The 16,732-nt window shown below is 41.3% G+C and overlaps 1 protein-coding gene across 2 annotated transcripts in view; it reads right to left on the bottom strand.

The window, feature by feature from the left end:
* Positions 1-16,732, bottom strand: part of SYNPR (synaptoporin) — a 314,555-nt gene that overhangs the window by 109,952 nt on the left and 187,871 nt on the right. For both annotated transcript variants that reach the window (XM_030307164.1, XM_032592333.1), the window contains one exon: positions 9,868-9,992. In XM_030307164.1, the coding sequence (XP_030163024.1) occupies positions 9,868-9,992 (125 nt within the window). The remainder of the gene's footprint in view (positions 1-9,867; positions 9,993-16,732) is intronic.

The raw sequence follows: 16,732 nt of genomic DNA, 5'->3' as shown, positions 1-16,732 counted from the left end.
TTAACACTACTCTGTGTGTGTATTCTTTGTCTACATCTTTAATGTCTTCCTCCCATCCCCATGTAATTGTAAATTTCATGGGGGAGGCGGCTATGTCCACTTCACTAATACATACCATGTGCCCACATAGTTCACAGCCTTGCACACTGTAGGTGCTTAATAAGTATTTATTGAGAGAATGACTAAATGATATAACATGGGGTCATTCACAGGTGTAAGAAAGATGATTAAAGAATTTTATTATTAGAAGCCATGGGTCACCCATCCACATCTCTGTGGGTTTCTATAGGTGATGGTCTTCTAATATAGTCATCTGAGATCTCTGCTTGAAGGCTCAGCTGGGCTGCCAGGGCATGCTTGGTCCACAAGAAGCACCAGGGAATTAACAGAAGTTGCAGGAGTAGTTTTGACCAATGGCCAACAGGAGTTGGTAGATAATTACCCCAACCTCCTCACTTGCCTGACAGAATTACTATGAAGGATGTTAGCTGTGTTTTCCTGGAAGTCTCAGTTGCCTCAATTGCCCATGATGGTACCTTACCCATAAATCTACTCATTATTGTTTTTCTTCCCCTTCTCCACGCTTCACTGGTGCTTCCAGGGATCACCTGCCAAGACAACTACAGATCTTTGTCTCAGCATGCTTCTGGGAGAACCCAAACTAAGGCATCCTTCTAAGTCCTCATCACCACTCACCTGTGGGGAAGTGTTGCAACACAAGTGCTCCAATCTACACAGGCTGGGAGGTGAATTGTGGGGTGGGGGTGGAGTAATTTGTCATTCGCTAATTTTTCCATTTGGCCTATTCCATGCCAGCAGCCACTGCACCATTTTATGTGCTCTCTGCAGACAGTCCCTACAAATGACAGCTCTTGTGTTGTTGCAGAAATCTCCAAATATGGCTGTCCTTGTCCTTGGTCTACAGCTATACTCTGGTGCCAGGTCCTTGTACTACATTCTATTAATAAAACTATGAATCATATCCACAACAAGGACGCTATAATTCAGTGAGCTCTTCATGTGTGCCAGACTCTGTGTTGCACAAGTAGCTTGTATGACTTAACTGAATGGTCACAACCATTCTAAGAGGAAAGTACAATTTCCTTCTTTTTTAAAAAAAAATTTTTTAAGTTTATTTATTTTGAGAAAGAGAGAGAGAGAGAGCACAAGTGGGGGAGGGTCAGAGAGAAGTAGAGACAGAACCCCAAGCAGGCTCTTCAACATCAGTGCAGAGCCCGATGTGGGACTCAAACTCACGAACTGTGAGACCATGACCTGAGCTGAGATCAAGAGTCGGACGCTTAACTGACTGCACCACCCAGGTGCCCCAGTACTATTTCCTTCTTACAATAAGGAAACCTAAGCCCAGAGGGGTTATAACTTGCCCATTTGCTGGGTGGCACAGCTTAGATTCGAAGCCAGATGTTTGGCTCGAGATACACTATTAACCCTTAGGCTATACCACCCTCGAATCTCCCCAGCTCTCCCTGCCCCATAGAACTACCAGGTCTCATCACACACAAAATTTATTTTAATGCACAACATTATGAGATACTGTAGTTATAAAGTTTTTCTGAAATGTTAGCCAAAAAGAGTGAAACGCTTTGATAATGAGAAACAATAAACAAATGCTTAAATGTAATTGCAAATGCAGCATTTCTTGAACACAAGGAATAAAACATTACAGCCCTTAACATTTTTATTTTCCCCAAATTGGCCCTTCTGGTAAAAAGAACAGTTTATCACCACTGCTCTAGGGTATGGATTTTAGAAAATGCTTTTCCCCCAACAGAGCTAGTTTTACTAGGTAATGGCCCAAACTCCACAGATTTCCTGGCATTAACCTCCACCTGTCCCCATGTTCCAAACAGGAATAGCAGAATCAGAGCAAGTGGCTACACTTATAAACGGGAACAGGGCTTATGCAGCCAGCGCCCAGCTGAGCATCCCAGCTCGCCTTTCCCTCAATACAAAGACCCCTCTTCAAATTCCCTTTCAAGAATCATGAGGATCGGACTCAGAATCTCATTCTCCCATCCCATTCAGGCCACACAACCTTGGAAGGGCTGTGCTAGTGTCACTGAGCACTGTCCTTTCTGTCACTTTGGGAGGGCTTCATTTTCCCATTAGTTTAATGAGAAAAAAAAATACAGATCTGATGATACCTTCAAGAACAACCCACATAGGATTAAAGACAAAAGTAAAAACTTAATAAATATGAAACAGTTAAATATGTACATACTTTTTAATGTTTGCATATGGGAGAGAGAGGGTTAGGGAAGCTACCATTCTGGGTAAAATATAATAAAGGGGTTGTTTTGTTGTCTTGGGGGTAATGTTGCTAATTAACTAGAATAACGATCTTTTTTAGCTATTTTTAATTCCTTTCTTGAAAGTAAAAATAATATACTAAAAGAGAAATTACTGAATTCCAGGCCTTATTTTAAGCATTTCCCACTTAATACAAACTACTTACTGTGAAATGGGTAACACTGTCTTTGTTTTACAGTAACAAACAAAGATGCTAAGCAATTTTCTCAACAAAACATAGCCAGTAAGTATCAGAGTCATGAACTTAGGCGGTGCATCTTTATAGCTCAAGCTACACTATGTTGTTTCAGTAGATTAACAGTATTAAAAGTCATAAAATCATATTGTAGAAGAAGAATCACACGGCAAAGTGTGGCAAGTATAAAAACAATATCTGATTCATTCATAATCTCACCACCAAGAAACAAATTAATATTTTGATGCAATGATCATGACATAATCTCCATAAATATGATTTAGTTTTTGTTATTTGGGTATCCCATGAGAAAAGATGTGCGGTTAATCACCACATGTAGAGAACATATTTGGGGAGGACTGACAAAGTATAGACTATGTCTCATACAAAATTTATTTTGGAGGTGTTATGGATCATTTCCAAAATCTAAGCTATCATTTATTTTTCAGAAACTGAGGTCAAAGTCCATGCTAGTATGACTTCCAATTGGAAGAGACCTACCATGTATGCTAAGATACCATGAACAGAGAAAAACAACTGTGGCTTCATATATGAAATCTGAACTACAAACCGTAAGGGAAGATGTTCTGAACTAAAGGTACTGATTTCTAACCAAGCTGGTTTTCATATGATCAACATTATACAAGATGAATTTAGAGTGACAGGAAATAGGGATCTATCTTTATCCATGCATGCATCCATCCATCTATCCATCCATGTTCCTTAATGTTCACAATTCAGCAATACTAGTGTCTTAGGCTGGATTGCCCCAAAGCAGACCTGAGATCAAGATATGAGTGCAAGTTGTTTCTGGAGGCTTCATCCCTGGAAACACCAATAAGGCAGTGGCGAATTGAGACAGGAAAGGGAAAGAAGGGAAAGAAGGAATAAAAGGTGTGTTACTGACCAGGTTTCCATGATGGGCAGAGCTATCCTGCTGGGTGCCTCTGAGAAATGGTATGGAACGTGCCTTAGAGTTGTATCCCTTTAGAGGTGAGGTAATGGGGATATTTATCCTCCAACTCACATGTATTATTGGATGAAGGCTGCTCCAGGAGAGAGCAACTCCCCAGAATTTTTCGCCTGTCCTGCATACTGACCAAACAAGTTTCTGTGCCCCCAGAAAGACTTCTAACAGTCATAAAAGCTTGCAATGAAAGGTATAGGGATGAATGGCGAGGGACTGGGAGATATGGGCAGGGCAGTATCTGCCACAGCCAGCTAGTAAAAAATAAAACTAAATTAGAACCATTACATATGTATAGTTTTATATCCCGGTTAGTCACTTTATACAATGCTGGAGGATTTCACCTATGTTTAACATGTTACTTGAGAAAATGACTTTTTTTTTAATTTAATTTTTTAAAAAATTTACATCCAAATTAGTTAGCATATATAGTGCAACAATGATTTCAGGAGTAGATTCCTTAATGCCCCTTACCCATTTAGCCCATCCCCCATCCCACAACCCCTCCAGAACCCTCTGTTTGTTCTGCATATTTAAGAGTCTCTTATGTTTTGTCCCCCTCCCTGTTTTTATATTATTTTCACTTCCCTTCCCTTATGTTCATCTGTTTTATCTCTTTAAGTCCTCATATGAGTGAAGTCATATGATATTTGTCTTTCTCTGACTGACTAATTTCGCTTAGCATAATACCCTCCAGTTCCATCCACGTAGTTGCAAATGGCAAGATCTCATTCTTTCTGATTGTTGAGTAATACTCCATTGTATATATATATACCACATCTTATTTATCCATTTATCCATTGATGGACATTGGGCTCTTTCCATACTTTGGCTATTGTTGATAGTACTGCCATAAACATGGGGGTGCATATGTCCCTTTGAAACAGCACACCTGTACCCCCTGTACTAAATACCTAGTAGTGCAATTGCTGGGTCGTAGGGTAGTTCTATTTTGAATTTTTTGAGGAACCTCCATGCTGTTTTTCAGAGTGGCTGCACCAGCTTGCATTCCCAGAGAAAATGACTTTTAATGTCTTTCGTTTTATGAATGTCCCACAATTTATTTAACTGATTCCCTATCTTTAGACATAAGTTATTTCTAATTTTGAAGAACTTAAAATAATTCAACAATAAATACCTTTGTATCTACTTCCTTCTCTATATCTCTGGTTATTTCTTTAGGGTAAATTAATCAAGGGTAATCGTGTTAACTACCTAAAGCAATGATCAGTTCCCTCCAATCTACAAGAAAACTTGAAATTGACAGCAAACTTAATATTTTAAATTTTGCTGGGGGATCTCAATACATGTAAGTGACATAATAATTGATTTGTCATTATAAATCTTTTATTCTTTATATTCAGTTGTTCTCAAATGATTCCTATACACTGGAAACCTTATTATTGTCTAGGCAAAGTGGGAAGTTTATCACCATGTCATCAAATGAACTAATTACTTTCAGTAATTAGTTCTCTATGAGAAGGTGACTAACCAACTTGCTCTCTTTCTCCACAAACATCATCTCATGCAGGCTTAACGTAAGATGGTTAGAATCCTTAGAATTTTGCACTTTCCTTGTCTGAGGGAAAACATCAAATTCTATTTCTGATTCTCCAACAGCCTTGTATGCTTTTCTTTTCTACTGAAAAGTCCTTAATCACCACCATTAGTTATATCCACTGGCCTTTTCATAGTTTTCACTCCTTTACTTTCTGAAGTACTCAGTGGTCCTACTTGTGCTGACTGGTAGCACGCATGACATTTTCTTACCTTCTGTGAAGCACACACTTTGTCCCACTTCGTCTGCACTTGGCTCTTTTGGATTTCCTCATTCATTTGTCTCCGTCTTCATTTTAAAAAAAAATTTTTTTTACATTTATTTATTTTTGAGAGACAGAGTGAGACAAAGAGAGAGTGGGTGAGGGGCAGAGAGAGAGGGAGACACAGGATTGGAAGCAGGATCCAGGCTCTGAGCGGTCAGTACAGAGCCCGACGCGGGGCTCGAACCCACAGACCGTGAGATCATGACCTGAGCTGGAGTCGGACGCTCAACTGATTGAGCCACCCAGGCGCCCCTCCTTCATTTGTTATAAGCGTGGGCATCCCCCACGCCTGAGCCCTGTGCTCCTGGTCCTACATCTCTCTTGGTGACCTCCCTTCTCCCAGGACTTTCGTTTCACTGCATGAAGATGACTCTTTAGAACCCCAATCAGGCTTCACCTCTCTCTCTTTACATGGGGCTTTTAGCACAAGACTCCTGGATAGAAAACACCTCAAAATGCATGTTGAAATTCAAATCTATATTCTCTGCTTCAAAATCATTTTCCTTATTATTCTCTTTTTATCATCGTTAACTCCTTCTCCCTAATTCAATTCCTTAGAAATTCAACGCGTTCTAAAATCTTGCCCAAAACTACCTTTCCATCTCTATCACTTTTCTCTTGTCATATTTTTTGCTCTACTCACCATGCTTCAAACAGTCTGAACATTGTTATCTTCAGTTTTTATTCACATTAGAAGATCATACGAAATCCAAAAATTTGCAATTGATTTTCTGTGTGATGCTGACCAAATTTCTATCCATTCAGTCTTCTCAAGCAATGTAATGGTAACTTACCTCACCGGGTTGGTGTAATGATTACAGGATATACATGAAGGTGGCCAGCAGTGTTTGGTGCATTATGGGCTTGAGATACGTATTTGCATATTTATTCATTCATCACTCAGACCCATCAGAACTCATCTTTGCCATGAAAACCTTTTCTCCCATAGCCCCCAAAGTCTCTCTTCTAACCTCCTTTATCTTTCATTTGACATGAATCAGGTATCCATGCAGAGTGTTGATTAGCATTCTTTGACTACACTTTCTGCAAATATATTAAATTCTTTCTAATAAAAAACTCTACTTCAAACTTCTGTGTATAAAGAAAGTACAAGAAATTTTAAATCCAGACCCCCCTCCCAAATTAGCAAATAAATTGTTGTTGTTGTTGTTTTAACAAACTAGCACATATAGTAGATGAGAAAATAGCTATTACTTGCTCATTTTAATCATGAATCAAAAGGAAGGTTGGATGATAGTAAAAGGATATACTGCTGAATGTAAATTCCTTCTGATGTGAATCAAAAATATGTACATGTGGTGGTATAAAGGAGTCACATACTTTGGCATATTTAACAGAAGCAGCACGTGAATATTTTGTAAATTATCTAGCATTTTTTTTTTTTGAGAGAGAGAGAGAGAGAGAGAGAGAGAGAGAGAGAGAGAGAGAAAATCCCAAGCAGGCTCCATGCTGTCAGTGCAGAGCCCAATGCTGTGCTTGATCTCACAAACTGTGAGATCATGACCTGAGCCAAAACCAAGAGTCGGACGCTTAACTGACTGAGCCACCCAGGTGCCCCTATCTAGCATTTTCTAAATTGACTTCATCCCACATCTGATAATCTGATAAGTAAGTGAAGTAGCTTTTTTTGCTCTGTCATTTACAGACTTGGCCTTAGAGTTCATTGTCTTCCTTGTGTTTGCAATAAACTGAAGAGTTAGAAGCTGCTGAATCTCTTCTTTTATTTCTAAGATTATGGTCAAATCATTGGCATTGGCTTGTAAAGTTTTAGGAGAAAATAACTCTTTTAATGATTTATATCATTAGCACCTTGCTAACCCAATTTCTTCTGAAACAAATGACGTCAAAATAATCTGTATAAATTCTAGATGTGTTCACTCACTATTGACATCTTCCCCGAGAAGATCATGGCATAACATTTTATAGCATCTAAATGTATGAATGAACTTGCAACTCTAGTAAAACAGGGTCTCTCTGGAATGGTACGTGTATCTCCTAGATGGACACAGATGGGACAAAAGTGCAAGACATTCTGTGGGATGGGTAGGCTAATCTCCATTCCTAACTGGTCGACACTAAATGTTGTACAGATGTGGTAAACGGAGTGGGAAAAGCTTTCTTGCTTTCTTCTAGAACAGTGGGTTTTTATAATGCCTGTAGGGGACTAGGGTTCTAAGGAGATACTAGAGATTCTGCAGCAGGGGATGGGCTGTGTGTGTGGCAGGGAGAAGGCTAAGGAGGACCAGCTGGATGGTTCAAGCCCCTTTCTTAACCTGCTTCAACTTTCTCAGGGACTCCTGTCCGTTTTATATACAGAGCTTTTGGGCAAGGTAGTGTTTGGAAGAAAAGTTTCTGCTACTGAAAAATTAATGGTTGGTCATCTTTGTTTCAAAAGCCAAGTAAAAACATCTCAAATAAGAGGGCCACTGTGCTCATAGGTGGCAATAAACATTTTTATCCAATTTCTTCAGTTGCCTTTTATTGGGCCAGGGTAATATGTCTTGGGAAGAAAATTAAGCCCAATACTGGAAACTGTTTGCTTAAAGTGTCTTTTCAAATTGTACACTTAGCCAAGGATTGCATGAAATTAAACACGACCCTGCTCTCCACCCTCCTAAGCCCAAACAACCAGGCCCTGTTTTCCTGTCTAAACAGGTCTCTTGATCACTCTCTTCCAGTTTGAGAGACAGAAGGACTTGTGTTCAACGTTTGGTGACCTAATGATGTTCAAATCTTAAGCGACGGACCTTGAAGTCATCTGTTCCTACCACTTTTTTTTTTGGTACGAAATCATCGTAGAAGGCAATGCAGACCGTACAATTTCACGACTAATGTTACTATGCATGCTACCTCTCTTGTGCAGCCATTGACATTTCTTCTCTCCTCTGCTAGATCCCAGCCATTGGTAGTTCTTATCTCCACTCCTAGAACCAGCCATTCTGATCTCCTATCCTAGATCCCACATACTGATCCGTGAGTGTGCAGTGGCTTAGCCTTTCTCCCTAATAAACCAAGGAGTTCCTCCAGAACTTAGAAGTGTCAAGTATCCCCAACTCAGCCTCATTTCTACCCACACGTGTAGCTCTTTACACCAAATTACTAGGGGTTCTGTGCTTAGTATTTCTGAGCTTTGCACTCTCTTATTAGTGTGGAGAGTGTCTACTTGAGCACAGGTGTTTGCAACATTTATCAGTTCTACTTTTAAAAACCCTTTGGTATGTTGGTATAAATGCCACTTCCCATGATTCATTGCCTCTAAGCTGAGGCACTTTTGTTTTAGGCTAGGGAAAGTCCACTAAATCAATATAACAAGGATGTGTTCCATGATATACAGATCCTCTGAGATGCTCAGTGAGAAAAGGTGTCTGCGGTCAAATGTATTTGGGAAACATTGTATTTCTCTTGGTGATTCGAAATGGGCATTAGAAAAGCAGAGTGCTAAGAAGTATTTCTTAAATTTATTTGACCACATAATTTTTAAATGATTCCCCACCCTTTCTCTCCCTCCCTCCTTCTTTTCTTCATTAAACATTAAATATCTAGGGCTCCATGGGAAAGATTTTGGAAAACATTGTATTCTCCTATTTAAGAAGAGTTTTCAGGCATCAATTTATACTTTTCTCTGTACTTCCAGAGCCAGCACCATGTCTGGCACAAGGTGATTACTCGATAAATGTGTGTTAAATAGAAATGAACAAGAGAGTGTTCTGAAACATTGTGCTGAAAGTTGTTTTAAAAAATAATACCGGTTATTTGGTGGCAAGTATTTGGGAGTTTTACAGAAAGAAATTATTTTAAAATTGAATTCAGTTCATCCACTTGGGTATATGGGTCAGAATCACAAGATATCCAATGTGGAAAAAGCCCTGGTAGGTGTCTAGTCATCTACCAGACACATATAAGGTACCTTTCAGACTGAATTTATAAAGAGATTGAAAGAATGATCTCAGGCAATTTAAGTATAGCAACAGAAATATGCGATCTGGGCTCAACCCAGGGAGGCTCAACCTTGACTGCCATGTGCTGGCTGAGGAATGTGGGCAAATGTGTATGTGCCTCACTTTCCTCATTTGTAAACGCTGATAGTAATTGTTCTCTCTTCAAAAGGACTGAATGAGATAACCAAGTAAGCAGCTAAGTATAGTGTCTGGCAGATGGAAGCAATATTAGATATTAATGTTATTAAAGGCATTATCAACCAAGATTGCACAGTCAACATGAAATTAGAGGTGACACTAATCCTAGAGAGAATTCGGAAGAACTTAAGATAGGAAATAAGCATGGGGAGGAGGGAATTGTGTATCTGAGGTCTCCTACTGACAGCTCCGAATACTGGGCCAACAGTATCAATGTTTTGGAGAAGAGTCAGTAGGACTCACAAATCCTCCCCGAGTGGGGTGGCAGGTGGGCATTTACTTGTTCGGGTGTTCTGTGGGCTCAGACAGACTCCTCTCTGTTAACCCCTAAGTCTCTAGAAAACTGCTTATCTTTTGAGAAACCACAGAAAGAAGAAGGTGCCTTCTCTATGAGCACGAGCCGCCGTTCCCTACCTGAATGGGTAGGCAAATGCTATGTCAATGCTGAGGTTACTTTCCGTCTTGTTGGCACAGTCCACACTCAGCCGCAGGCCTCCGGAATAGCCACCGCATGTTGCAAACGCAAAGATGGCAAAAAGCTGTGGAGAACAAAGAAGCAAGAAAGAAGGGAGTCATTGGAATGATGCTAATCCAGTGAAATACATCAATCAGAGTTCAGTCTCTGAATTGGGAGAGGTTACGTTCTTCTGAAATGTGGCATTGTGTTTGGTTCAGGCTGGGAGATGGAAGTCAGGAGGAGGATGGGGACCGCAGAGGTGGTGTTTGAAAAACTAGTCCGGCAAACTGGTGTAACTTTGCTTGGAGAAAAACTGAACGGGAGGAGAAAATACCCGTGTTTGACTGTGTAACGAGCCATCGTGCCTCAGAAAGTAGAGATGTAATCTCACATCAAAGGATCTGGAAAATTACACACTAAGGGATTAATGACAGATATCTCCAGGTGGGAAGAATTCGAGATGTCCCCTTGCTTTAATTTGCTTGCCTGTAACTTCTGCAATAAACATGTTTTATCTTTTGGAGTAATATAGGTTTTTTTTTTTTTTTTTAAGCCATAGTAAGAATTTAATTTTTTTTAAATGTTTATTTATTTTTGAGAGGGAGAGAGAGACAGAGCATGAGCAGTGGAGGGGCAGAGAGAGACAGAGAGAGAGAGAGAGAGACACAGAATAAGAAGCAGGCTCCAGGCTCTGAGCTGTCAGCACAGAGTCCAACGCGGGGCTGAATTCACCAACTGCAAGATCATGACATGGGCTGAAGTCAGTAGCTCAACTGACCGATCCACCCAGGAGCCCCAGAATTTAAGACCTAAAGGGCTGAGGGAGAGTAGTAGGTGAGTATCTAATACGCACTATTTCAGAGCACAAGATCTCAGTATATGTCAACCTCAAAGCCTCCCTGGTTGTTAAAACTCTGTGTTAGTTGCTCTATGTCAACTGTTAAAAGGTTCAACTGGTTACCAATTAATGTCATAGTCCATCTTGGGGTAGAATATGGATCTGTGGAAATTAGGCACTAAAAATTAGGAGCAGGAAATCAGGGAAGTCTTCAAGAAAGAAGATATATATCTGGGAGGTTAAGGATGGCCTAAGATGAGAAGCAAATGCTCAACTTTGCTTAGTTTGGCTAAATTCAAAAGTATTTCCTGCTCATTTCCAAAGAAAGTCAATCAAGGGCACGTAACAATGCCTCATGTTGTAATACTCCCATTTATTTTATTTTCATTTTGGAATTCAGCTTCTTTAGGTGGTCTGGGGTCCCATTAGGAATGCTAGCCCACTTTACACAGAAAACAGAATTATTGTTAAGGGTTAAGTGCATGGGCTCTGGAATGAGACCTTGGAAAGGTTGCTTCATTTCCCCATACTTTGGTTTCCTCAACAGTAAAACAGCATTGATAACAACTCCACTGGGTCATTCTGTGATTCATCATATAAAACAGAAAGTTGCTGTGGACAAGAAGGCTGCTGGAACTGGCAATGTCACCAAGTCTATTCAGAAAGTGAAGAAGGCGAAGTGAGTATTATCCATCATAACACCTGCCATGTCAGTCTCACTCGGTGGTGAAAGAGTATCAGGGCTGTTGGTCTGAGTTGGCCGTCTAACTTTAATAGGAAAAGACTGGTTAATGATAAAATCTTCAAAGGTAAAGTAATATTTTGTGGGTCATTTTTGTTTCCGTGTGTGGCAGTTTTAAGTGATTAGTTTTTAAAACCAGTATTTTAAAAATGGAAACAACTTGACCAAAAGAAACAGTAGATGTGGTAGGAGAAAACTATGTTTATATGTGTTAATCTGTGTAAAGCATTTAAAACAGATCCTGGCACAGGATAAGTACTCAATAGATGTTAATGAAATCTGTTACTGTAAATAGATGTGGATGAGCTCCTTAGTAAGATGTTCCAGGCCATAAAATAGGAAATTTAGACTTACTCCCTAGCTAAATCTACATGACCATCGGCCCCAGGGACCCAGCATCCAAGCGCTCCAGAAATGCTGATCTGTTTTGCTTTGTTCTTCCTAATTTGCCTATAGGATCTGAGGAGGCGTTGAGAAGCTACCGCAATCCCCATTGCAAGCTGGGGCTCGTACACACAGAACACCACAGCTGAAGGGAACATGAGTTTTATTCCTGTGGCATGCATCTGCTCACTTCTCAGGACCGAATGCTCTCTGTCAGCTCTTACTGTCGGTAGGAATAAGGAGGAAGTGATATTAACTGCTCCGTGCTTAAATCTAAGTTGCTTTATATAATCCTGGATGTCTCAGCCCTTTGTGCCATGTCAGAATATTGCCTTTGGTAAGACTTCTTCCAGAAGAAAGAGTGGAGTAACGGAGCCCGGAGCTCTGTGGTGTGGCTATGGAGATAGGCCTCTCCCTGTCCAAGCTTCCTCACCTGTAAGACATCCTGTGTATCTTCTTGAGTCACTGAGAGATTAAATGAGATGGAATATGTATTTATGTGCAGCCCCTTTCAATTCATGCAGAGATTTATGTGGAAGCTATATATATGCACTTCGATGGGGTAAGGGTCCCAAGTGTGTAATCAACACTAGTACACATAAAGGTCAGGAGGAATTGGCCATTCTTGCCATTATTAAGTGCTTACTATGGGCTAGGTATTGGGCCCAGCAATTAACATATGTGATATGATCTATTAACAACAATGGTGTGTGTGTGTGTGTGTGTGTGTGTAGCTTACCATTTCTATATTAAAGATGTCACAGAATAGCATAATGGCTTCAAATAGCAAGTTAGACTTGAAGGGACTTAAAGATAAGTCCTGTTAATTTCAGTGCTTGATAGTTATAAGGGAATACCCTTGGATTTTCATCTTCCATTAAAGTCCTTTATATACAGTAACATATGATTAGTACTACCATGTAATGAACTTAAAATGGAATGGTAATTATGTATTTAACTATTCAAAATGTTAGATGCATAGAAGGAAAGCGTCAGACTGTTAAAACCACACACACCAATATCTTTTCTTTTAATGTCTATTGAGCTCTGAAAACATAAGACATTGTATTTGAGTTGAATATGACACCTATGGGCTTTCTGGTTAACTTTCTCCCTTCCCCCCACTCGTCACTGATTAAAGGGAAATCATACTGTGTGACCGATATCAAATTCACATGGGTTTGGTGAGGATTAAACAGATAATGTCTGTACAACTCTGGGAGAGTCAGATCCTGCCGAGTGAATAACGTATTACAGGCATGGTTGATTCCATATTTGGGAGAGTGAAATCAACTCCTTTAGAGTGTATCAGCCAGGGGCCTAGTTCTGTAATTGGAATACATCAAGACAGAGTGGGGAGAGGGGGCTGAAAGCTCTTTGGCGGGTCAAAATTCCCTTGGTGTTGAAGAAAAATGTAGAGTGTGAGGGAATTCGGAAAACGCTCTCATGGGTTCCCCTCCCAGAGGTCTGCCCAGCCACTTCTCTCTAGGTGGTTGGGCAGAGTGGTTTTGGAAGTCAGGCAGAACCCGAGTTTGAGTCCAATTCCTAGCCGTCTGACATGGAGCAAGTTATTTAACTTCCAAACCTCTCAGTTCCTACCTCTCCTAAATCAGGACTAATCCATTGGTTCATTCGGCAGACATTTAATGGTGCATTTGCTAGGTGCCAGCCGGTGGGGAACAAAAAGTTAAGAAGGAGAAAAGACAAAGAAAGCCCACTAGCGAGCCCACTGCTGGATTGGGGAGACAGTCAGAGAGAATATACAAATGAAACAACTACAAATTGTGTTATGTGTTTTGTGGAGAAGAAGCTCTTCTAGACAGGGAGTTACACCTGAGGAAAGTCACATGTAAGCTAAGACCCTGAGGATGAAGAGGAAGCCATGCAAAAAGGAGGTGGGGAGTGGAAGGGAGTGCCCCAGGCAGAGAAAACCTCTCAAGTGAAACCCCCAGAGAGGAAAAGCTGGACAGTGCGAGGTCAGCGTGGCAACTGCCCAGTGAAAGAGGCTGAGAATAATACTATTCACCTCACATGACTTTGTGTGCTTCAGCTGAGAGAACATATGTAAAGCACCGGGCTCACAGCCCTCAACAAACATTGAAGTGTCTTCTCCTTCCCCTTCTTCCTCTGCTACTATTACTATTTATTACTATTGTTATTAGAACTACACTCGTGAAGACAGAGAACTCAAGAGGAATGTTCACTTGCCCCAACTCAGCTAGAGTTGGAACCAGAATCCTGGTGTGTGGACTCCCTGAGTCAACATTCTTCTGCTTAGCTCTACAACAGCAGGGAGAACAATTTCTGGCCATCTGGGTGGGAGATAACTGTCAAATGTTCTAGTCTTTGCCCAGAAATGCACCACGGTGCTTTAGTGGCCTGAGGCTCTCCATGTCTTCTGAGGGTCTCATGGGCACAGAATGGCAAGCTCACTAGCCAAGCAGAATGGATGGTTTGTGCTCTTTGTTCTCCTTCCTCCGTCCTTCCTTCCTTCCTTCCTTCCTTCCTTCCTTCCTTCCTTCCTTCCCTCCCTCCCTTTCTCCCTTCCTCCTTTCTTCCCTTCCTTTTCCCTCCCTCCTTCCTTTCTCATACCTTCCTTCCTTCCTCCCTTCCTCCCTTCCTTCCTTCCTTCCTTCCTTCCTTCCTTCCTTCCTTCCCTCCCTCCCTCTCTCTTTCCTTCCTCCTTTTTACCCTTGATAGGGTGGAGAATTTTAGAACGAGGTTCTTGGAATATGTAAAGAGACAGAAACTTCCTTAGCTTGACATTGGTTTCTCTGAGAGACCATTACAATTAGCAAGAGGAAAGTTTGTGTCTTGGAGATGCTTGACTCTGCAAGACTAATGCTGTGAGACGGAAGAGGGAAAACTGTGTTATGTGGCCATGATGGAATGAGAAGTGGGCATGGGCCTTGCAAGTCTGAGGAGAGGAAAGAGCCTGAATTAGGGGACTGGGGATGTGGGGTGCCAGGAAGAGATGAGAGCGAGGGACTAGAGAGAAAGACTTCCATCTGAGCCTGACTTTACACTGACTACATGCACCTTGATGAGAGAGGTGAAAACATGGAGTTTGTGTGTGTACACGCACACGTGTCATTTCTCTGAACCCTGGGCTCCGTGTGTTCATCCTCAGCTAACACTGCATTTTTTCTGGCAATGCAACCTACTTATTCACCTTCCTAGACACTGGGGTCATAACCCTGGGGCAAAAGTCCATTTACCCAACCAAGGGAAATTACAAGACCTCTGTGTTGCTATCTTTCCTCAAGCTTCCAGTTCTCAAACAAAGCAGACACCTCACCCTCTGGTACAGTCTAAGATAATCGATATCATAACCACCGGCCCAATCATTCACTCCCCTTGAATTCAGGAGACAGAAATAAATCTCCTGAAATGAACTCTCATTTCACTACCGTCTTGGATGATCTACAGCTCTGTTCCTAACAACAAAAAATTATTCTCTAAATGGACAAAATTAACCAGCAGAGATTTCCCTGGCATGCAGACTGATTAGAAATAGATTCAGGTGAAAGAGACAGAAGCATTGCCTTGCACTTTCTGGCTTAATAAGCATCCATAAACCAAAATCACCCATAGCAGGAATATCTTTGCACAGTTAATGATACCAAAGGTTTTGTTCCCTGGAAAGAGGGCAAGCAGTTCCCTCCTTGAAACTAACTGAATCACACAAGGAATATCAATGAAAGATGCTATTAATCCTTCTGGTTAATTTGTGAGGCACAATTGAAAGCACTAGGTTGGAGGAGGACAGGAAATCAGGCTGATTAATGGCTCTCATAGGGACCTGTGGTCTGCAGAAAAGTTAGGGAGGAGACATCTTCCATGACCTGATACACAACCTCAGGCATGAAGGATACCTTGGAAGAATAAGTGAGAGTAAGGACACTAGTATGAAAGGGATTGGAAAATCGAAACCAAGTGTTGGTATTCATATTGCCACTGAGCTATGTGTGCTGACAATCAGATCTCAAGGGCATAAAGCAATGGCATCTAGTATTTGATTTGCCAATTTCCATGGTGTAAAACTCCCATTATGGCCAATTCCAAGCCACCCTCCTAATACCTCCAAACTTGATTGGAAAGAGAGCTGCACAGTCAGCTGAGTTCCAGCAAACCACTGCTCCCAAGGGACTTTCCTTGCTCCCTGGGGCAAGAGCCTTGGGCTTCTTTCATTGATTCACCCTTCTTCGTTCATATTTCCTGTTACTTCATATCACTCACCTTGGGCTTACTGCATAGTAAGTACTTCACTCTTTTTTTCTCGACTTCAATTATTCACCCTTTCATTCATTTATTCACTTAGTTATTGTAGCAGAGGTGGTTGATGCTTTGCCTATATCCCCTCAGCTCACCCTAGAGGCCACCTGCAGTGCAGCTTCACGGGAACAGTCTGATCTGTGCCACCCCAAAGGCTTCCCCCTCCAACACCCAAGCCTCACTGCTGAGGACTTTCTCAGGTGGCATGAATATGCTCAGCCTTGGGACTGGGGCATGGTGGAAGTCCCTTCGAGTGAATTCTCTGCCATCTTGCAATTTTCAATTTGGGATGGAAATTGGTGGATACAACCACCTCTGTGGGGAAACTCTGAGGTGTGTTCAGCATAGTTTTTCAGAGGCTGCCCTTTGGGATTGAGTCCCCATTGCCCATTAATATCCACAGTGGGTGTCCCTCCACAATGTCTCATCATTGTGCTTCCTGGCATCGCCTCTCAAGTAAACTTTGTGAGCCAAATTTCTTGTCTCAGGACCTGCTTTGGGGGAACGCAACTGAGACAGTTATCAAACCCTGACCAAGGGCCTATTACTTTTCAGGCACTGCAGTGTGCTCTAGGATTGCCTT

This window comes from Lynx canadensis, chromosome A2, assembly GCF_007474595.2.
Source record: "Lynx canadensis isolate LIC74 chromosome A2, mLynCan4.pri.v2, whole genome shotgun sequence".
In the NCBI taxonomy this organism is placed as follows: domain Eukaryota; kingdom Metazoa; phylum Chordata; class Mammalia; order Carnivora; family Felidae; genus Lynx; species Lynx canadensis.
The sequence above is the reverse complement of the archived record's forward strand: the minus strand, read 5'-3'. Positions and strand labels throughout refer to the sequence as shown.